Source organism: Schistocerca cancellata, chromosome 10, assembly GCF_023864275.1.
Source record: "Schistocerca cancellata isolate TAMUIC-IGC-003103 chromosome 10, iqSchCanc2.1, whole genome shotgun sequence".
Taxonomy (NCBI): Eukaryota; Metazoa; Arthropoda; class Insecta; order Orthoptera; family Acrididae; genus Schistocerca; species Schistocerca cancellata.
In genome coordinates this window covers 133,857,325-133,881,306 of record NC_064635.1, presented here as the reverse complement: position 1 = coordinate 133,881,306, position 23,982 = coordinate 133,857,325, and the positions used below count along the sequence as shown (strand labels likewise).

At 40.4% G+C, this 23,982-nt stretch overlaps 1 protein-coding gene and 1 non-coding gene across 2 annotated transcripts in view; both read left to right on the top strand.

The window, feature by feature from the left end:
- Window positions 1-23,982, top strand: part of LOC126106567 (protein Smaug homolog 1) — a 106,141-nt gene that overhangs the window by 55,059 nt on the left and 27,100 nt on the right. Inside the window, exons 6-7 of the mRNA XM_049912909.1 lie at window positions 7,587-7,758; window positions 11,471-11,581. Coding sequence (XP_049768866.1) covers window positions 7,587-7,758; window positions 11,471-11,581 — 283 coding nt within the window. The remainder of the gene's footprint in view (window positions 1-7,586; window positions 7,759-11,470; window positions 11,582-23,982) is intronic.
- On the top strand, window positions 19,690-19,816 carry LOC126107089 (small nucleolar RNA SNORA79). The gene has a single exon (XR_007523499.1). It is a non-coding gene; the product is annotated as a small nucleolar RNA SNORA79 (small nucleolar RNA).

Below are 23,982 nucleotides of genomic sequence, written 5' to 3'. Positions count from 1 at the left end.
CGGGAGCACCCCGTCGTGAAGGGGGCCCCCAGTTGGAAGGAGCGTGCCATCAGAGATATTGGCAATCATGGGGATTTTCTCGTAACGAGTCAATTGTCTTCCCAATCGACGTCTATGAAATGTAAATGTAATGAGGCTAATGATTCGAAGACCCTTCCCACTTTACCGCGGTTCCTCGTGGTCTCGCGTACTGAAGAGGATCAGTCCTTTGGCACAATAAAGCTATTCATTATTCAGAAAGGTGTTGATGTAATTGCTGGTCCTGTGAAATCCTGCTCTCGTTTACAGAATGGCACTTTGCATTTGGAGACTGCTTTTGATTCTCGAGCACAATTTGCTCACCGCATCGCTTCTCCATGGCTACCCCATTCGTGTCGATGCCCGTAGAACTCGTCCAGCGGTGTAATTCACACCGGGCTGCTCGACGGTCTAACAGAGGCCAAAATCCAATATTTTCTGTCTGATCAGGGTGTTAGTCGTCCACCGTGTAATGAAAAACATAAATACCTCCTCTGTCCCCACCTGCACTCTTCTCCTCTCCTTTGATAGAGTTGTGCTGAAGTCAGAGATCAAAGCAGGCTACGAAATTAACACAGTCCCGCCGTACGTTCCGAGCCCATTGCACTTCTACCAGTGTCATTGTTTTAGCCACACCAGAACATCTTGTTGACACCCAGCCAAATGTGTAACCTGTGGTGGGGATGCACACGAGGGCGATTGTCTGCTGCTGCCTCCTCCTCCTCCTCCTCCTCCTCCTCCTCCCCGCTATATCAACTTCAATGGCAGCCATGCTGCCGCCTCTCGGGATTATCCCGTGTATCTTGATGAGTGAACTGTCAGAGATTTGGGTAAAGAAAAAAGTGCCTTACCCAGTAGCTCGCAAGTTACAGTTTTCTGTTCTTGTTACCCCTTGCTCCATGTGGGAAGTGGCCACGCAGATGTGTGACCTAAAACTCAGCTCGAGGTTGTGAAACCGCCCAGTGCCGAGGTAACGTCGCCATTCCCCTGTCCCGTTATGCGACAAACTGTCAAACTCTTGCCTCGAGGGGCAAAGCCACCGGCTCCACAATCGGTAGGCAGGAAAAGACAGAAGGAATATTCCCATGAAGACTTCCTCTGTCCCTTTGGCCGAACACTGCCAGAGTCTTCCTCTAACTGGAAGGGCTCAAAGAAGTCCACTGAAGGCAAAGGGTTTTCTCCTTTGGCAACTCAAAGATCCTATTAGACGGTGTCGCCACGTGGTGCCTTAGCATGGCCTTCATCTGTCTCGCCAGTACGCATCGCCCACCATTTTTCGGCATTGGACTCCACGACTGACTGCACGAGCGAGCTGATGCTTCTGTGGACCTCGTGGAGCAGGATCCTACTGCTTCTGTGCTCTGTAGTAGCGACTCTACATTGGCTGTAACACGGTGGCCGCCGAGTTGACATCCCTACATCTCTTCCTCCTCTTGACTGTCCTCCAATGGAAAGCTCACAGCCACAAAGAAGATTGATGGCTGCTTTTAGCATCACAGCACCCCTCTGCCTTCGCGTAACGAAATTGTGCCCTCGTGACCGCTTTGAGCTTTCAAATTACTTACCGATTCGTTTTGACCGTCCCCCTGAGGTCGGAATGCCATCTATTGGGGGCGTCGTGCTGCTCGTACGGGATGACATTCGTAGTGGAGCCATCTCCCTGTCTACCAGTCTTCAAGCTGTTGCAGTTCGCCTTTTCTTTCCCCGCCTGACTTTTTTTTTCTCTGTACCATTTATGTCCCTCTGTCATTCGATGTCACCAGGGCAGACTTCTTTCAGTTTATTGGGCATCTACCTCCACCAATTTTGCTACTCTGTGACTTTAATATACATCATACCCTTTGGGGTTCTCCCAGGACCTGTTGGCTGACTCTTGGCTGACTTCTTAACCTCTTCTGCCTTAACACTGGAGCACCCATTTTTCTTTCTAACTCCTAGCACACCTATTCCCATTTGGACCTATCCTTTTGCACTGCCCAGCGTGCCCATTGTCTTGAGTGGTCTATTCTTTTTGACATCTACTTGAGTAACAATTTCCCATGTGCTCTCCGTTTGATGTCTCCTACCCCATCTACCCCATCCACGTGCACGCCCAAATGACAGATTCCTAAGGCTGACTGGCAGCTTTACTCCTCCATGGCAACCTTCGAAGAACAAGATTTCCCCAGTTGTAATGACCAGGTGGACTATCTCACTTATGTTATCCTGACTGCTGCAGAATGTTCCGTTCCTCGCACTTCTACTTTACTTTATCGTGTAAGAGTTCCTTGGTGGACTGAGACATACCGCAATGCAATTCGCGCACGGAGGTGTGCTCTCCGCATTTTTAACTGTCATCCTACAATGGCAAACTGCATTCATTATAAACAGATGCATGCAAAGTGTCGTTTGGTTCTTTGTGATGGCAAACGAGCTAGCTGGATTTCATTCAGTAGTTCTTTTAACAGTTCCACCCCTTCCTCTGATGTGTTGGCCAACCTCAGACGGCTCTCTGGGACCAAGATGCATTCCCCCATTTCCGGCCTCACAGTAGCTGATGATGTTATTGTGGACCCTATTGCTATCTTAGACACCTTGGGCTACCATTTTGTGGAAGTTTCGAGCTCTTCCAACTATTACCCTGCCTTCCTCCATCTGAAATAAGCGGAGGAAGCTTGGGTGATACCTTTCTCTTCTCCGAATCGTGAGTGCTACAATGCTGCCTTTACTATGAGGGAGCTCGATAATGCTCTGTTCATCCTGATTCTCTGACTCAGGGTTGGACGCCATCCATATTCAGATGTTGCAGCAACTTTCTCTTGTGGGCAAGCGCATCCTGCTTAACACACAAAACTGCATCTGGGCAGGGGTCACATTTCCTGGACGCTGGCATGAAGCCATTGTCATACCAGACACCTAAGTCCAGTAAGACAAAAACCTTCCTTCCAGCTATTGCCCCATCTATCTTGCAAGGTGATGGAATGTATGATTCATGTCCGGCTGGTATGGTATCTAGAGTCTTGGAATTTACTGACGAATGCACAGTGTGGATTTCAAGTGTGGTATTCTGTAGTTCACCATCTCGTTACTTTGTACACCCATGTCGTGAATGGTTTTCTGTGGAAATCCCAGACTGGCCATGTTTCTTGATTTGGAAAAGGCTTATGACACCTTCTGGATAACTTCCGTACCCTTTACATGTGGGGCGTCGGTGGCCGCGTGCCCTGTTTCCTTTAGGCGATTTCTATAAGCTGGAGTTTTCAAGGTGTGTGTGGTTTCTGCCTTGTCGGACACCTTTATCCAAGAAAACGGTGTGCCTCAGGGTTCCATCCTGAGTGTCGTCCTCTTTGCTATCACCATTAACCCTATCATAGCATGTCTCCCACCGGGTGTCTCCGGCTCCCCTTTTGTTGACGATTTTGCGATCTATTGCAGTTCTCCACGGACCTGTTTCACTGAGCAGCATCTTCAGTGGTGTCTTGATTGTCTTTACTCCTGGAGCATAGACAATGGCCTTCACTTTTCCACTGACAAAACCGTCTGCACGGATTTCTGGCAACGTAAGTGGTTTCTCCTACCATCTCTTCATCTTGGGCCTGTTGCCCTTCTGTTCTATGAAATTCCTGGGGCTCATGCTTGGTAGGAAACTCTCCTGGTCCTCCCATGTATCTTACCTGGCAGCCCGCTTTATGCAGTTCCTCAATGTCCTACGTGTCCTCGATGGTACTCCCTGAGGTGCCGATCGAACCACCCTCCTCTGTTTGTACTGGTCTCGTGTCTGTTCGAAACTAGACTATGGGTGCTTTGTTTATGCATCTGCATGCCCATCCCTCTTACACCATCTCATCACTATCCACCATCGTTGCATCAATTTGGCCACGAGTGTCTTTTACACCAGCCCGACTGAGAGTCTGTACGCTGAAGCTGCTGAACTACCCCTGTCTTACCACAGTGACTTTCTCCTTAGCAGGTATGCGTGCCGTTTGTCTGCCATGCGTGGCCACCCATCCTATGCCGCCTCCTTTGATGATTCCTTTGAACGTCAGTATGGGGCTCATCCCTCTTCCCTGTTACCTCCTGGAGTCTGCTTTCGGCACTTACTGCAGCAGCGTAACTTCACTCTACCTGCACCTGCACCTTCACCTTCACCACCTTGGCTTCGTGAAGTGGCCCAAGTTAACCTTGGCCTTAATTTGATTCCTAAGGACAGTACTACAGCCTCCGTCTATTGCCTTCAGTTTAAAGACGTTCGCGTGGAACTTCACAATAGTACCTTCGTATACCGTGATGGCTCTCGGACTTACCATGGGGTTGGGTGTGCCTTCATCATTGGGACCCGTGTCTTTCGCTATTGGCTTCCGGCACTCTCTGCAGTATTTACAGCTGAGCTCTTTGCCTTGTATCAGGCCATGGAGTACATCTGGCGACACAACCTTTTCAATTGTGTCCTCTGCTCCGACTCGCTCAGTGCCCTTCAAAGTCTACGTGGGCTATACACCACCCATCCCTTAGTGCAGTGTGCCCAGGAAAACAGTCAACCGCTCACTCTTGGTGGAGCTAGTGTGATGTTTCTGTGGGTTCCTGGTCATGTTGGTCTGCCAGGAAATGAGGCTGCTGACACTGCTGCAAAAGCTGCAGTCCTTGTACCGTAGCTAGCTGATCCTATATTCCCTCCGGTGATATCCATGTTGGCAGCTTTCAAGAGGTGGTGTCCCTTTGGCATTGCTAATGGTCCTCCCTTCCCGGGAATAAGCCCCGGCCTATTAAGCCTCTCCCAGTGGCTTGGTCGAGCTCCACTCTGCCCTCCCACCGGGAGGAGGTCATTTTAACTAGATTGTGTATAAGGCACTGCCTTTTTAGCCATTGTCATTTGCTAAGTGGTGCTACCCCCCACTTTGTACACATTGTTCTCAAGTTTTAACTGTCTGCCACTTCCTGATGGAATGTCCATTTTTTAACCTTTTATTTTCCTGTTTGAGTTTGCCGATTGAGTTATCAGCTGTTTTAGCAAATGATGTGCGGGCTTTCGACTGTCTTACTTTTTATCTGCCAAAGCAATATGGCAAAGGCCATTTAATTTTTAGTTTTGGACCTCTGTTTCTGTGTGGTGTCCTTTTAGCCCTTTTTCCACATGCCTGTTTTTAGCTGTCTTCTATTATGTCAAATTGGGTCTGACGTATAGTCTTTTTTTTTTTTTAACTCGTCTGTCTTAGTGTTCTATAGTTTTGACTTGGGCACATATGACCCTAGTTGTTCTTGCGCCCTAAATCAAAACAAACCAACCAACCAAACTAAAGAGTTTTTACCTTGCTTTGATTTTATTTGAAGTGTTGCTGCCATGTGTGAGAATTTAAAGAATGACATTCTTAGTGCACAAAATATTTGTACTGAATGCCATGAAGATCTACTAAAAAGTTCACTTCACTATGTCTCCTCAGATACTTCAGTTATTTTAACATAAATGACCCATGTCTGACAGATTCTGACAGATATTCCTCACAGTCCAACACATCTGAGACATATTCATCATGACGGAGAAAATTGTGAATTGCGTTACTCAATGAAACGAGCTCCTCTAAAGTGAATTCCTATCGTGTTCAAATTTTAAAACGGCTTTCTGTAATAAAGCCATCAACACCCATGCAAAATAGTGTAGGGTTAGTCCTACCCCAACTCACTTTCTTGTGGAGTGTGCTAGCTGTTTTTCTAGTTCGTCTGGCATTCCATCTTAGTAAAGGTGGCAGAACAAAATTGTTTAAGAGTCCACTAGTGAATAGATGAGATGTCTGGCAAGGAACTTGTGTGTAAATGTAAAATGAAAGAAACTTTTCTTAACAAATTAGCTGTTGGTGATCTTGGGACGAAAGTTTCTTGCTTGCAATTGCAACACAAAACAAAGTTCGTCGATCATCCCATAAACATCATTTTGAAATAAGCAATTCATACAATTGTATTATATTGAAATGGTCTTATTTGTGATACAGTCCTGTTTCCTGCAGCATGAAGTAAGCCATTAATTGTTAAAATCGCGGAGCAAATAATTATTTCTACTCAGTTTTTGGCACCAGAATATTATGGGGCAGCACTGTGATTTCAATATATCATTGATTTCCCACAACATACCTCATTGGACATAGAACATGTAAAGTAATGGATAATCAGTATTGTCAGTATGTCTATAACTAAAAGTATCAGCCCACGACATACAGATTGTTAAATTTATCTCAAGTGTATATCTTCACTGAGTACCTGGCATTGCCTGGGTATGTGTTTCCTCCAATTCTTTGTCACTCTGGAGAAAAGACAAATTGCCACCTCCTTAAGAGAACGCACACATTTGAATTTTAAATGTATAACACTGACAGTCAAGCAGTAAAAAACAGTAGAAGTTATGAAATATTTGTACCAAGCCACAAATTGTTAACAATATATTTTTTACATTTTTAAATGCCATTATTTGCAGAATAAATCAAAATAACATCAATTACACTAAAATTGCACTTTCCGCTTTTAGCACACTTTATTACAGCCTTCAGACTTACTTGACAGCAACTCTATGCTAAATTGTCAAAATGGCCAAACCAGTAAGATGTTTTTTTTCTTAAAGTAAAAGTGATATTTGGAGCAAAACTTAACCTTGTAATTAAGCTCACTACATTGCTTAGGCTTTCAGGTACTGCTGTAATTTCATGTGTTGATTCTTCTCCATTTGTCAACAGAATCACCTTCAGTTAAAATACATTCTGAATTACTCCAGTGTTTCAATAAGATTTCTTTGGATATGGTATTTAACTTGTATATATTACATAAAAATAGAAAATAGTTACTACAATTACCAAGCACGTAGTGCATAACTGATTCTAAATTTAAAAAATGTATTTCCTTTGGAAATGCGAGTAGGGTTTGTGCTTAGAGGGTGAATGGCGCACAGCTGCCACTCGTTTAGTTGGTCAGCCATCCGAGAATCTTGAGCTTAAAGACATTATGCTAATTGTTTTCATTTGTGGTTTTGTGTTTGTTAGAGATTTTTCAGCAGTCCACTATCTCTGATGCTTCATTTGTTATTGATATTGTAGTTGTAGGATACAACTCTTTTTTTTTTTAAAAAAAAAAGTCGTATGAACAAAGTGCAAATTGTAGTTGACAAGATGGATGTTTCTGGAACCCTTGCCGTTGTCGATTGTTGTGGAGATCTGCTAGAGAGATACCACTGTACTTTAGAGTTAAGTGTGTTTTCTTTGGTTTTAAGAGAGATGGATTCAAAGATACTGGACAATATTTGTGGGGAGCACTTATGCTACATGTGTTACATAAGTGTGACCTGTGGTTTCGTATAGCTACTTCGCACTTTTTTTTTTTCTTTTTTTTTCCTGGGTCAACTTTATAAGTAGTAACCATATTTAAATTTGCAGTTAGTTCAACCTCAAGGTGTGATTAGTATAGATGTAGAATGTTCTAAATACTTCGAAATATGTTGGTTTGTTTTGTATCATTTTGCAGTTAAGTCCTACAGGATATTAGTCAAATTGGTGGTCAGATTTCCCTGTCTGCTTCAGCAGAACAGAGTAAAAAGATTCTCCCCTTTGCAGGACGACCTCAGCTACAATGCGAGGAACAAGCCCCGCAGCTTCTCACTGTCCTCGGAGCACGCGCCTCCGCTGTCGCCACAGAGTTCACTGGCGTCGTCAGGCAGTGGCTCTGAATCTCAGCTGGAGGATAACATTTCCCTGCAGCAGGGACCCGACCCTGTTGGCATGAGGGGTGAGTTCTAAAGGGGGCAAGAGAAATCTTTAGATATTTTAATGCACTGTAAATTCTCCATATGGTATGGTATAAAAGTGTGAGAATGATTGATGTTTCACTGTTTTCATTTATTTTAACATTGTCCAATTTTTACTTCCCTCTCAGACTAAAATTGGGCATAGATAAATTTCCCCATATCTGCATATATGGCAACCCATCGCGCGTGCGTGTGTTTTTTCAGGTTAGTTAGATATCGTTTCGACCAAAGCTGATTTGTGGTAGTGTTTTATTTCACCAGTCTAGTTTTGGGCATTGCCATCATCAGCAGCATCTGTTTTGCACGCAGAAAAGATAAGCATTTCTTACGGTAAGTTAGTACAGTGTATATTGTAAAGTTTTATGTATCTATGATTTTTCAGATCATTGTAATTAGACTTGCCTTATATGCAATTTTCTGTATCGTATCCCAATGACAGTATTTTGTAATGTTCATGTAATAATATAATTACATGATTGATGTATACATATGTAATCAGTATAAGGAATTTTTAATGAAATCACAAAGTCTTGCCCTGATTATAAAAATTTATAACAGAATAACTATTTGACATAATAAGGTACATTTGATGCCATTACATAGTTTAGTGTATCTAGTTGTTGTGACCAATAGATGGTGCTAGTGCTCCACAACACCTTTCGTTCTGTTAGGTCACGTCAGTTGCTGGCAAAATGGCATTGAAGCAGGAGAAAGCGCAATCTGTGCTTTGGTTTCATGGAATGAAATCGCCCATCAGTGTTCAGTGTAAATTTCGAGGTTTTTATGGCCACAGCCCTCCTGACATTAAATCAATAAACCAATGGTATGCAAAGTTAACTGAATGGGCAGCATTGAAGGTCATCCTTGAAGTGGCAGGGATCTTGTGAGTGATGCAACTGTTGATCGTGTTGGGCAGTCATTTCAACGGAGTCTGTCCAAATCAACTCGTCGAGCATCACTTGAACTTAAAGTACCGCAAGCGTGTGTGATGAAGATTCTTCGTGCAAGGCGTAGGTTGCATGCTTACAAAGTGCAAATCGTGCAGTCCTTGCAACCGAATGATTTGCTGACACTTGCTGTATTTGCAGCTGAGATTATCAACAAGATTGATGATGCTAACGATTACTTAAATTGCTTATGCTTTACCGGTGAATCCACCTTTTAATGTCAGTGGAATGGTAAATAGACATAATGTCCGTATATTTGTTTCAGAATCTCCACATGCTACTGTACAGTTACAGCGAGACAGCGAATAAGTGAATGCTTGGTGCAGCCTCGTGCATAAGAAAGTTTGTGAGCTGTTTTTCGTCACAGAAAAATCCCTTACCACTAACATTTACTTAGATGTTTTGCAACAGTTCATTGCCCCACAATTAGAAGAATATCAACCATGGAACATTTCCAGCGAGATGGAGCAATCCCTCCCTCACCCCACTAGGCTTTGATAGTGCGTAATTTCCTGGATGAAACATTTCCGGATCTGTGGATTAGAAGGAACGGTCAAACACCCTGGCCACCCCGCTCTCCAGACGTTATGCCCCTTGACTTTTTTCTGGGGCTATGTCAAGGACAGAGTCTTTGTCACACTAGTTGCTGACTGCAATGAACTGAAAACTAGGATACAAGCTGCTGTGGCTACTGTCACAGAACACATGTTAAGAAACACCTGGTGGGAACTGGAATACCACCTTGACATTCTCCGAGCTACCAAGGGAGCACACGTTGAGGTTTACTAACGTAAATGGTCTTAAAAAAAAAAAAAAAAAAAAAAAAAAAAAAAAAAAAAAAAAAAAAAAAAAACTAGTAACACTAACCTATGGAACGGCTTGAAATGTAAATTATCATGTCAAATGGTTGGTTATTCTGTAATTAATTGTTATAATTAGGGCAAGACTTTGTGCTCGCCCTGTATATTTGTCATTGGCAAATGCTATGTGTGCAAAAATTACTTTTGGTGTAGATCACAGAATATACGGTATATAAAATGGTACTTCATATTTGTGTTATCTCTGATAACAGAACAAAGAAATGTGTATTCATTAAAGTTTTTAATTTTTTATTGATCTGCTTATTTAGAATAATGCCAGGATGTTTTGTAAAATATGTAAAAATTTCTGTTTGTTCCAAATATTTAGTAAAGTACCATTTTCGGCAATATATAACTCTAATAGGATTCTGCCATGTCACTGGCTGTGTGGTTTGTTCTTTCAAGCCAGATTCATGCCATATACGGTCAGATGTTTCTTAAATCTTGTTTTGAAATTTCATTCAGTTTGTCCTGTGTGAATTTTCTTTGTTATTGCATTTTAACTTATGTACAGGCAAATGTGCAAATTTACAGGATTGTTCTATGTTAAGACAAATTTGTGATAAGTGTGTTTAGTGCTCTGAAGCCTATTTTTAGGTTGCTATTCTGGAGCGCAACTCTGATTTTATCTGAAATTTTTCCCAGCGTGGTATGACAGTGAATTCTGTATATTTGCCATAATTTGCCCTTGTTGGCGTAATGCTGGGACAAATTTTTTTAAATTTGTGTGTAGTTTTCAGGTAAAAATTTGGTAATTATGGTGATGATGTAACCATTGTTTTTTGCTATTTTTTTTTTAGTGTTCAGATGATAGCCAATGGATACTTCATTGTCCTCTCTCTCTCTCCAGGTTCATAAATAAGCATTTTTGTGTGGTTTTGCATGACGAGCTGTTACGTATTATATAGTCTATTGTTGCTGTTTTTGGTATGTTGGATTTGTGTGTTGTTGCATCTCTTGTGATTTCGGGATCAAGAGAATTTGTTTCATTGTCTTATTCATGTTCAATTGTAAACATATTTTTTATATAGGTTATTTCCTTGTGAGTGGAAGGTGTCCATTGTATTTCGTATTCCTTCAAATAAAATTTTGTCATGTACGTATGTGCAGTAGTATTGAACTTTATTAGTCCATTGTGGAGGGTTAAAAAAAAATTCCCCATATAGTGGTGAAAAATATTAGTGTACCAGCAACGCAATGTCCCATTGCTAAACCATGTTCTTATTTATGTAGATGGTTGTTGATCTTAAAGTAGTTACGGAAGTGTTGAGCTGTAGAGCACCAAACATAGGACATTTTCATTCCTTCATTAACATGTGACGCAGATGCACGCGTGCACACACACACACACACACACACACACACACACACACACACACACACACACACAATGTAGAAGTAACCTCCTTTATCAACAACTGGCATTTTTAATAAAGGGAAATAAAAGTTTCAGTATAACCATAGCAGTCAGTTGAGGCTGCTTAAGCTGTTGCACATCTTATTTGGATATTTATCTGGTGTGTGTACAGTATTTGGACAATATTGTCTCACCTTCAGGTAACTATTTGGTGTGGTTCATGAATCAAATACCAGAAGTACCTTAAGTGCTGTTCCATTATGGGAGGTACATGATGTGTGTCACACTGCTGTTAAAGTGTTCACAGCATTAGTCATGAAGCGTGCGTAACAGGTGCATGAAGATGAGACAGTAGTCTTGAAATAGATTATGCATACATGAGCCAAACATAAGAATAAAATTTTAAAAACTAAAACTGTAAGTAAATTCTCTTTTGTTGGAATTATGGAATTATTAAGTAACAGCTAAAAGTCTTGTGGATGTTTGGTGCATAACCATCATCTAGAAAATGATGATTCTTTCTTTTCAGATGTACCAGCGTGGCTGAAATCCCTTCGTCTGCACAAATATGTCAGCCTTTTCTTGACACTGACATATGAGGAGATGATGGCACTGACTGAAGAGTGGCTGGCTGCAAGAGGTAAAGGCTTTTTTATTATTTAAAATCTGATGTGAAGAACTCTGATAATTTCGAAGTGGATATTATAAGTAAAGTATCTTAGTTTTACTTTAAATAAATTTCTGGGTCTGTTTTCAGTTGGAAACAACTTTAAAGCTTCTTTGTCATTGCTAAATTCAGTCATCAATTTGAACACAATTTACCAAATTATGTTTATCCTATTGTGAAATTTTATCATCAAAAGCAGTTAAGTGTCACTTCCATCAATTATTAAACCAGCTTCACTTGGATCTTTGCGAGTCTCTTCTGTTCAGGAAGAAGGGATGCAGCCATTTTCTTGAAAACAGAAAAGGGTATGTTAATAGCATGGTGACTTAATGGGTGTTGAACTACAAGCCAGTCGCTTTAGATTGAATAAAATGTTCTCAGGCTCCCATTCATGTTGGGTGGGTAAAATGCAAGGAGCTTTTGACCCAATACTCGTTGGCCACTGTCAGGTGAGATGACTGCCGTTGGGTGGCTGGTGCACCTTAATATAATCTAGCAGCTGGCTGGGACATCACTGGCACTCATATTATTGCATAGCTTCTGTAGTACAGAGACATTGATATTGTAGTTCACATGTTCCATCATTACAGCTGTGTTATCTATGTGAGCAGGAAAATGCACAGTGCTGTATTCATTGTGTAGTGTCGGAGGCTATTGCTCATAGCCCTGGAGAGTTTGGTGTGGTGTGTTTCCTTTTGTGATGTGGCTCATTGTGCAGTGTATTTTGTCTGCTGTTTCACTTGTGATCAGGCACAGAATTGCACTGTTATACAAACATTGGTAAATTCTTTAAGAATATCTGAAACAGATGATATATCCTGTCAGCTGAGTCACCTACGCAAGATCTTCAGGAACAACAGCTACAATATTGTCTGAATAAATGAAGAACCGAAATAAGACCCGACGAGGAGCAAGAAAATGAAATAGCATATTTGTCACACTGTGCCGTCATGTCAGGTAAGATACTCTGCTTGCAGAAGACACACAGAAAGTCGAACGTAACTGTCAAATATCCAGCAATTACTCAGACTGGGAAAGATGTGGCAGGTCGCAGAACACTTGATATTTACAAAATACCTTCTAAGTGCTGCAAGTCTTATGTAGCACAAACGGCATGCACTGTAGAACAGTGCAAGAAGGATCACTAAATGTTTGATTGGCTACACTACCCTGAAAAATCTGCATTAGCTGAGCACAATCTAGAAAACTGTTCCTGCATAGAATTAGACGGTGCCTTTGTTGTGGCTTGCACTAATTGCTTCTAAGACACTATAATTAAATAAGCCATTCAAATAAAACACTGACAAATGTTTTAATAGAAACTGAGATCTACATCTCTGAATGGCACAAAACTCTATCACAAAGTTGAAGTGGTTGCACTGTACTTAGAGAAAAATGTGCCCATATATGGCAGTATTGCAGGCCTCAATTTTGGCACAGACAGCAACTGACGTGTCGAAGGTTGTACCACGTGCCCCGGTTACTGCACACAAATGGCCAGTGGCCGCCCAGGTGTACCACCTGCCCCAGGTAGTCAACATGGCAATGGGCAAGGGGTGCTCGGTTAAAAGCTCGGAGCATTTCAGCAACTACATGTCACTGGAAGTCCAAGAACATTTTATTCTGCATTCTTACAGTCTGCTTACATTATTTGCCAAAATTATAGATACAGTAACATGTGCTTCTCCTTCACCTGGTAAATTATGAAATACGTAAATTGCAGTTTGGATTCCAGAAGAGCCAAACAACTGAAAGGGATTTTTGTATGTTCACTGAGCACACAAAAAAGGGGGTAAGATTCCAGATGATAGTATCATGAGCTTGTGTGCAAAACTAACATAGTTTTTAGGTTATACACATGTGCATCTGACAAATGACCTGTAGTAATAAATGTATTGAGTAAAATTTCAAAAATTCATCGGACACTGCTCGAAATGGCACACAATACAGAGAGTTGTTGATAGGATAATTCTTTAATTTGTATCTTCTTAAACCTCAAACCTGAGCTACACCTTGAGAAGCCATATAGTTAAGATACCCAACTTGGAACTGATCACTTGAAAAGGTTTTGTGGTTGTTTGTGAAGGTTTCTTTTTCATTTAAAGTTTATTGATATTTAGTGCCCCTCCACCTTTCCCTGAAACAAACGCATATATAATAAGGAAAGTTCTGGCAGAATGTAAATAACATGGGAGTAAACGAGACTGTTCACCAAATAGCAGAGGCAGTCAGTTGTTGACAGGCATGCAGAAGAGAGAAACTGTTAAGAGTTACTCTGAAAGCTTTGTAGAGCTACTATTCGCACAAAATGTGGGACACAATTAACTTTACTATTGTGCATTTTCAACTTCTCGCAGCATAATGAATAGTCCATTAAATTTCGGGCATGCAGCCACGCAGACAAAATTTCTTCCACTGATATTTCGGCTGCGTATCATCCGGCCTTCCTCAAAATGAGTCGCAAGACTGACAAGGTGCCCAGGGCGGGACCTTACTTGCTCCACCGTGGCAGTATTGCGCATGTGGGTCACAGATGCTGGTCAGCAGCAAAGAGAAACACTTACACATGCACTGCCTGTGGTGAAGGTGTACAGACATTCAATTCGCTTATCGATATATGTTTGGCGGCAGCGACACCGTGATGACTTCTCTGCAGTTTAATTACCCCCAGGAGCTGGATACCGTGTTTTTTTTTCCCCAATTAAAAACATTATCCCTCAGTATTAAATTATTATTTAATCCAATCTCTCAAGCTTCCTTGAAGAGAGAATCCCAAATGGAAGAGGTGGATGTTAAAATCTTCATCACTGTAGTAAATGGTCTGCCCTGTACCAATAAAATGTTCAGCCACAACTGACTTGTCTGGCTGTGATAAGCATGTGTATCTTAATGTTCCACACATCTCTTGAACGGTGTGTGTTGTGAGACCTATGTATGGACTTCTCACAATTTCCGAAAGAAATCTGATACACATCCACCTTACGAAGCAATAAATCGTACTTTAGAGTTGAGTAAACCTGCAGCCTTCGTGGGAGGCCAGAAGATCGCCTTTACACAGTGTTTCCCGAGAATACATCCTATCTTTGAGGAAAGAGCACCCACGTAGGGCAGAAATGCACTTGATATGAAGGAATTACTATCTTCTTACCCATCACATAACTGCATTCTAGGTTTTATGTTGGATTCTCTACGAATTTGTTGTTCCCTGTAAAAATGCTTGTGAGGTATGCGAGCTCTTCTTGCAAACTATCTTTATTGGATATACAGTGTGCCCTACACACTAAGGTCTTAAGAACACCAATGGCCTGTGAAACTTGATGGCAGCTACTGGCATGTTAATATAGATTTGTATGTGTTGGTTTACGATATATGGCATGTCCTAATGTGCCATCTGCTTTACGGCAAATGACAACATCCAAAAAGGAGGCAGCTGTCTTTTTCTGTTTCCATAGTAAATTTGATACTAGCATGGATTGAAATCAAATGCTCAAGAAACATACATAATTCATCCATGCTGTACGGCCACACTGCAAATGTGTTGTCCACGTACCCCCAGAAGATCATTGCTTTTTAAAATTTGATGAGTCCGGTGCCTTGTCCTCGAAGTCTTCTATGAATAATTTAGCTACCAGAGGGGAGAAACGGCTTCCCATAGCAACTCCTTCAAACTGCTCATAAAATTCACCATTAAACTGAAAATAAGACAACAAAAACACTTGTTCATATAAGGCCATGATGTTCTTACCAAAATGTTGGCTGATCAGAGAGAGAGAAGAGTGTGTCTTTTGAAGGTACCGTGGTATATAATGATACCATGTCAAAACTAATGAGCAAGACCATACTATTTAGTCTGACATTGCTAAGTCTCTGAATAAAATCCATATAATTATGAATGCGGTGACTACATTTTCTTAACAGTGGTTTTAACAAGGAAGTTAAATATTTGGCAGAAAAATACGTTGGTGAACCAATAGTGCTCGTTACAGGCTTCACACACACATCATCTAAACGCTCATCCTCATCCATCTTGTGAAGTATGGGGAGCCGATCAAGTCTCGGTAGTACTGCACTCATTACGATTTCCTTTGCTAGTGATGTAGCATTAAGCAAGGCAGCAGTCTTTGTCACCTTGTTGGTAGGGTCTTTGTTAATCTTCTGGAATGCACCAGAACTAAGTAGACTGCATAACTTTTCCTTATAGACTTCCTGAGGCAAAATGACAGTACCATTACTTTTATCAGCATGTAGGACGACTTTGTTAGTATCTTCAAGCAGCTTTTGTATCTCAACACTCTTCTTTGGAAACATTACTTCTTTGTGGGTGATGTTTCATAATTGCTCAGCAACTTCCATGTCTAATTTCTTCAGCTGAATCCTCTGATAGCTGTCAGACAGCTTTCTCAGCAGCACTGATGAAAGATGATATCAACAAAGTCTAAAGAGTGGGGGCAAAATTTAGCCCTTTACTTAAGACAGATAACGTAACTTCATCCAGATCCTAACCCCCACTAAATTTGACAGGACGTTGAATAACAGTCCATCTGAGAAGGCTGTTCTAACAGGCTGTACTTGGCAAACTGTCTTTTTGTAGCCACTTTCCAAGCCCAGTCACACTCGTGCACTGCTACATGCCTGAAATTTAATGGACTAGTCATTACATTGCGAGAAGTTGAAAAAACCATCGACTACCTCTTCGGGAAGGAGGTGGTTTGAGGGGGTCATAGTTTGGACGTATTGCAACACAAGAGAGCAAGACTATTGATCTCCTTGAGTTTCTTACTGAAGTGCCAGGATCGTGGAGTTGTTCCAAAATTTGCAAGGTCGGTTCATTTCGTCAAGAACACTGCAATAAATAGAATTTTACGTAGGGCTGGTTCTGCTATTGTCAGAGAAATAATTCGTTCTACTCGGCGGAATTTGGACATTGTTTCTGAACACGTGTATCATCTGCATTTGAAAATAGCAGCTGTTTTGTCTCCTGACTAATGGATTGATGATTAAACATGGGCTAAGTCTGACTGGCTTTGCGAAGTGGTTACAGAAAGGCAGGTTGCCAAGTACAGCTGATTAAACCAGCCTTCTCAGGTGGACTTTGTTATTCAACGTCCTGTCATAAATTTGATGGGTAAGAATGTAGATGAAGCCACATTATCTGTCTTAAGTAAAGGGCTAAATTTTGCTCGTGCTCTAATGACTTTACCGAGATCGTCTTTCATCTGTGCCGCTGAGGGAGCTGTCAGACTAATATCAGAGGATTCAGCAAGAGAAATCAGACGTGAAAGCTGCTGAGCAATCACTAATCATTATCCACAAAGAAGTAATTTTTCCAAGGCAGAGCAATTAGAAGTATGAAAGCTGCATGAGGATACTAACACAGTCATCCTACATCCTGATACAGGTAATGCTACTGTCATTTTGTGTCGGGAAGTCTATAAGGAAAAGTTATGTGGTCTACTTAGTTCTGGAACATACCAGAAGATTAACAAAGACCCTACCAACAAAGTGACAGGGACTGCTGCCTTGCTGAATGCTTCATCACTACAAAGGAAGTCAAAAGAAGTTTAAAAGTACAAGGTGCAGTACCACAGAGATTTTATCGGCTTCCTAAAGTTCACAAGATGAATAAGGATGAGCATGTAGAGGATTTGTCTTTAAGGCTTACAATGAGCACTGTTGATTTACCAACATATTTATGTGCCAAATATTTAGCTTCCTTATTAAAACCATTGGTAGGAAGATGTAGTCACCACATTCATAATTGTATGGAATTTTATTCAGAGACTTAGTAATGTCAGGCTAAATAGTATGGATGTGCTAGTTAGTTTTGATGTAGTATCATTGTGAATCAAGGTACCCTTAAAGGACTCTATCTTTAATCAGCTAACAGTTTGGTAAGAACATCATGGTCTTATTTGAACATGTGCTTTTGTCATCTTATTTTCAGTTTAATGGTGAATTTTATGAGCAGATTGATGTCTCCTCTCCCCTCTGGTAGCTAATTTATTCATGAAAGACTTCAAGGACAAGACATTGGAATCGGCAAGTTTTAAACCAATGATCTTCTGGAGGCACGTGGACTACACGTTAGTAGTATGGCCACAAAGGGTGGATGAATTGCATAGAGTTTTGAGCATTTGAATTCTATCCACGCTAGTTTCACATTTACTATGGAAATAGAAAAGACGGCTGCCTCCCTTTTTTGGATGTTACCATTTGCTGTAAAGTTCATAGCACTGTAGGACATGACATATATTGTAAACCATCACCCTTCACAGACCATAGGTGTCTGTAAGACCTTAGTGTGTAGGGTGCACTGTATATCTGATAAAAATAGTGTGCAAGGAGAGCGCACATACCTCATGAGCATTTTTAAAGCGAATGGGTTTTCTCCACAACAAATTCGTAGAGCTTGCAATGTAGGTATGTAATGGGGAAGAAAATAGTAATTCCGTCAGATCAAATGCGTTTTTGCCTTATGTGGGCGCTCTTTCCTCGAAGATAGGCCGTATTCTCAACAAACACTGTGTTAAGGTGATCTTCCAGTGTCCCATGAAGATTGCAGCTTTACTCTGCTTTGTAAAGAACAATTTATTGCTTCATAAGGCGGGTGTGTATCAGATTCCGTGCAGAAATTGTAAGAAGTCATACATAGGTCAAACACCACACACCATTGGTGAGAGATGTGTGGAACATCAGAGATACACACGCTTATCACAGTCAGAGTCTGTTTGGGATTCTGTCTTCAAGGGAGTTGTAGAGATTAGATTAGCTAATAATTTAATAAGTGGGGATAATGGTTTTAATTTGAACAAAGCAGGGAATCCAGCTCTTGGGGTAATTAAACTGTAGAAAAGCCGTGATGTTGTTGCTGCTGCCAAACATACATCAATAAGTGAATTGCATGTCTGTACGCCTTCGCCACAGGTGGTGCGTGTGTAAGCATTGCTGTTTGCTGCTGACCAACGTCTGTGACCCGCATGCGCAGGTCTGCCGCAGTGGAGCACATAAGGCCGCACTTGGCACCTTGTCAGTCTTGAGTCACTCTGAGGCTGGCCAGAAAATACAGCCAAAATATCGGTGGAAGAAATTTTATTTGCGTGGCTGCATGGCCAGAATTTAATATATTGCACTTGGCTATCATTTTGCATAATTTGCTAAAAGATAAGCAATTAAAATTTTATAATTTGTTTAATTTAAATCATAGTGTGCCTCATTCAAATTGCTTTAACTTCTGTAACTCTGCATGGCTCACTATTCCTCGGGGTTTCCAAACATTTCTCAGAGTACCAAACCATTTCTAGCCATGCACACCACTCTGGGAAAGTCACGACCACCTTTTTCTTTGACAGCAAGGGCCCGCTGCTCGTAGACATTTTTGGAATGTGGCACTACAATAAACTCTGTGGTGTGTGGACACTTTACAAAAATTGGAATGTGCCAGAAACATCGAAACACCCAGTAATGTTGATGGATGGCATCATTCTGTTGCACGATAATGTCCACCTACATGTTGCTACTGTTTTGAGTAAAGCGCAGAAGTTTCGCTTGGAAGCTGCTAAACATCCTCCATACAGTCCCTATCTTTCCCCGTGCAATTTTCATATTTTTGAACCCTGAAGAGACATTTGTGGCCATAGATTTGCTTCGGACGATGAGGTGCGTGCTGGGTAACAATCGTGGTTTGATATGCAACTGCAAACATTTTTCCATGAAGTTACTGATCCATGTGTCTCACAATGAGATAAACATATTAACAGCTGTGGCAATTAATTTGGAAATAATTAACAGTTTGCTTACTTTTTTTGCTTGCCTCGTTCTCATTTGACTGTCCCTTAAAATTTTTGTTATAATGTTCTGTAAAAGTGTTTGATCGGCTATCAGTACTGACGTTAATGCAGCTGCACATTATCACATCTGCTATTTGATATGAATGGGAAAATTTGTTGCTGAGTAGACATAGTTTAATTTAAAATAATAGTTAATATATGATTTGCTGTACACAGATAATAAAAATATTTTATTTTTCTTGGTCGATAACAATGCCATTGGTGGGATGATTGTATGATCATGAAGAGAGCATTCGGCAGTTGTTCCTTGTGCAGGGGCATGCAGTACCTGCACGATTTCAAACTGCCGTATAACAACTAAGGATTGCTTCACCCAGAATTGTTGTCATAACACTGTTTGGCTCTGCGGATCCATACATTTGTTATCTAATAAATTAGCTCCTACTAATCTTGCATTTGCTATAATGAACGATTTTTCTTAACATTCCATTTTGTGTGTGATAGCTCGCACAATAATTCTGCTTAAAAGCAAGATATCTAGTTGTCGTAGCTTGGTACAGAATGTTGCTAAAAAAAATGTTGATCTATTGTTTGCTTAGAAACAAAAAAAAGGAGACTTCAAACACATATGGTTCATATCTGTGTTGTTTGATGGGTTGACAAGTTTTGCTGGCTGGAACTGTGTAGATCAAAATTTCGTAATTGGAAGTAATTCATGGATAAGAATTTTTCACAATACAATTTAAAGTCTATTTCCATTTTCATTGGTGCTTACAGCTTCTTCTGAGATTGTCCCTCCAGTCCTGTGGGGTAACACTGCAATAGCTCATCATTATGCATAGTCCATATTCACAGTTAAACCTCTGTGAGTTCATAAAGAAAATCCCTAAAAAGTTGTAAACCGACAATGGCTGTTGTTTTGAGGAATGTACTAAACATAACTATTTAGCATAATGAACCCAGTTTTTCAAAGATTTTTTTTTCTATAAAATGTCTAGTACCAGTTTGGCAGACTTTCAGGCAGTGTCATTGGTAAACATAAAAATCGTCCATTAGGATACATGATCCCTTCTAACCACATATCGTGTATTTATAATTTCCAGTAAACATTCAATAAAAATAAAATACAAAAGTCCTGACTAGCATACAAATAACTAAGTTGGACTATTGCAAAGTTTATAGGCACATAAGTGAGACATCATAACTAGGATTTCAGACAATGTCCCCCTCAAAGTTGCAGCATTGGGACAATGTTTACTATCTGAGGCTGCACAGTATCACTAAGCTTAAAAATGATTTTCATTTTAAGTGAGAAGTACTTTTCTTGTTTTATTAGTTATTCGTGTTTCATGAAACATGGCTACATTTGAGCCTAAAGAAATGTGGCAATGTTTAGTATATAATACTCAAGCTGAGAATGTCATTGCAATCAATTGAAGTTAAAAAGTAAAACAAAAACTTGGCAAAAATTAAGAGATAGAAACCAGCACAGCAGGCACTGAAATTGGTCATAAAATGAATTTTTTCTGGTCCCACTGTATAGTGCATGTTTTTACCGATAGGAATGTAAAGCCTTTCTGACTAGGATTGCTACCAGAAATGTTGTAAAATATAAGAAAGTCTGAACATTGCATAACTGAAATTGGGTTCACTATGCTGAGGAAGATTCACTGCAACTGAAAAATAGCTGTTGCTGTTCATTTGCAGTATAAGTTGCTTGGACTACATTCCTGTTAAACTGCAGTTGTTAGTGTAAAACCATTGAAGAACAGTGCTCAGTGTGTTAAAAAGTTGGAAGGGTTAGATAGGAAAGTCAGTAATGTTTCTCTCTCTCTCTCTCTCTCTCTCTCTCTCTCTCTCTATCTGCATCACAGATCAGATCAACCAAACTGCTTCAGCACTAACACAGCTTGATCTCAGTGGGATTTTTGTATGTTAGTTATGTCAGTTAAGTGAATAGCACTTTTAGTGCTGATTTTAAACCATCTTATTTGTAATGCATCATCCATATGCATAAAGGAAGAAATGAGTGTAGCCATTTGCTTCCTGTGCTAGAGGCAGTAAACCTGTGGAGATAATCCTCAGAATTGGCAAACAAAAATTTTTTGAGTGAATAAAGTGTCTCAATATGACACAGTTCAGGTTAAACTGCACACTTCAGAAATGAGCAGGAATATGCATGAGTTGAAACATTAAACACAGTTCAGCATTTGCAGTTGTCCACAAATCTTTGAACTGCTGCAATGGGAGTACTCGTTGATTACCACACCAGCAGACCGACACAAATGGTGGCATTTCGAAATGTTAATATTACATTAGAGTCATTTGAAGAGGAAGGAGACTTTCTAAGTTGCATAGTAACTGTTGACAAGATGTGTGGCTCTATTAATACAAAATACGGAGTAAGTGGTAGAGCATGGTGTGATGTGTTGCCTGCAGCAAAAAAGTTCAAAAGCCAACCTTCTGCAATAATTAGTGTTTTGGGACATGGAAGGTCCGTTGCTGGTGCAGTGCTTTCCTAAAGATCAAAGAATGACTGATGAACCACTGAGATATCTGAAACACAAATTGAAAAGGAAAGGGAAGCTTTCCTAAGGTGCAATTTCATTGTACAGTTAGGAATATAATTCAGTGCTTTCAAAATCTGTTTTGAGCTTCAAAAGCTTTCACTGTGCAATCCTCAGCTAGCCCAGTGATTTTTGACTACTTTGTTTCGATGTAAGAGGACCTTCATGAAACAAATTTTGTCGGATAACGGTGTAAGAGTTGGTGCATTACATTGGTACTACGATGTAGCACTGAGAGGGCGAAATGGTGGATTATCGGAATCAAACACTCTTAACAAAGCTGTGTTTCATGAAGCTGTGAAGGGTGCAAGATGAAAAAATATGCAAGTGTGCTGTGGTACAGGAAAAACAATGTCTGGAAAGGTTCAGTACTGTAGACCACGGTTCAGACAGAAAACATACTAAGTTCATCTAATGCAAAAAAAAAAGGGTTGTATCCTTGTTTATTCTGTCTCCACCATGAGAAAATGTGCTATGTCAAATGAAAGATGGGTACAGATAAGCATCATTGCTGTGTCTCAGGGACCAAAAAACATGCTGTTTGTGTATTAATTTTGATTCATTTCTGTAACTTTTCAAAGACCACTGGAAATTTGTTTTAATAATTAATCACCATTTAGATTGCACACTTCATTCTCATGTACTATTTTCTTGTACTGTACATACTCAGTAATGGAACCAATGTTACTTGTTTTTTTTCCCCCCACAAACTTCAAACTAGTGCTTAATAAGCATAAATTTAGATCTGACTATTTGAAACATTGATGATAGTGGGACCACCACTGTACAAAAGCCAGGGAAGATTGTGGCAAAGAAGAGGGAAAAATAGCTAGCTAAGTTACCTTTGCTGAACAAGATTTTTTAGTTGCCTTATGCTGTGAAATAAATGTTAGGCAATTCCACCTCACCTTTCTTCATTTTTTTCCAAGGGTCAATATGAAAGATTGTTTTTGAGAGGTGGCCCACTGGATTCTGGACACCTCCTATCTGGTTGGATAAGAGCAACTATCTTTAAACTCTTTCTCGAGCATTTCGTTAAGTATGTTAGATGTTTTTATGGTAGTGATGCTTTTATATACTCAAGACAGCCACTTCTCTGTTGGCTTCACTTAGTTTGGCCAAATTCAATGGCATTGTACACACACACACACACACACACACACACACACACACACACACACACACACAATAAAAAAATTGCAGCCTCTGCACCAGACCACTTTCTTTATGGACCATTGAAAAGGTACAACAACATTGCAGCCGATGAATGGGCCAGCATATTTCTATCTATGATGTCGTCAAAATAATAGGTGAGACCTATCTGCTACCTTTTACAAGTGTGAATATTGGAGTTCGTATGTTACTGATAAGGAACTGACTGTCACATGTCTCTGTGGAAAGTACTGGGCTTCTTCAAATCATCAAAAAGATACTGAGAAAATTGTAACTGATGTTGGTGGGTTTGGGCCTAATGTCAGCTTAGATCTTGGGTTGTGTCCGGAGTGCTAAATAAGTGCAGCCATTGTTTTACCAGAAATAGACACATGACCCTAAAGCCTTTCCGTGTTTCATGAAAGATGGTAGGAAAAGAACTAAATCAACCATTTTACTTCTGCTCCAGAAAAGCTACACATTGAGAAGTCTCTTCTAGAAAGAGCAGACAAAAGTAAAAACAGAGAAAGCCAATGGAAAAACTTTGACCTTCACAACAACAAAAAAAAGTCAAAACTCCGCATCTCCCACAGAAATAACAAATAGTTATCAGAATCTGTTGCATACAGCCTGAAAATTCTTCAGCAAAGAGCAAGAGCTCATCCATGACAGAGTACTCAGTGGCAATGAAGATGTAGCTATGGACAGGAAGCAAAGTGTCGGTGATTCATTATTGATGAAATTTGAGGGAAAAATGAGTTTAGTGATTTGCTGTAAAAGTTATTGATTTAGAAGAGGAAGGGCTGAAAGTTAAGTTTGCAAGAAGAACTGCCGACTCTTAACCCTAGGACGCACAAGCCTTTTTTTC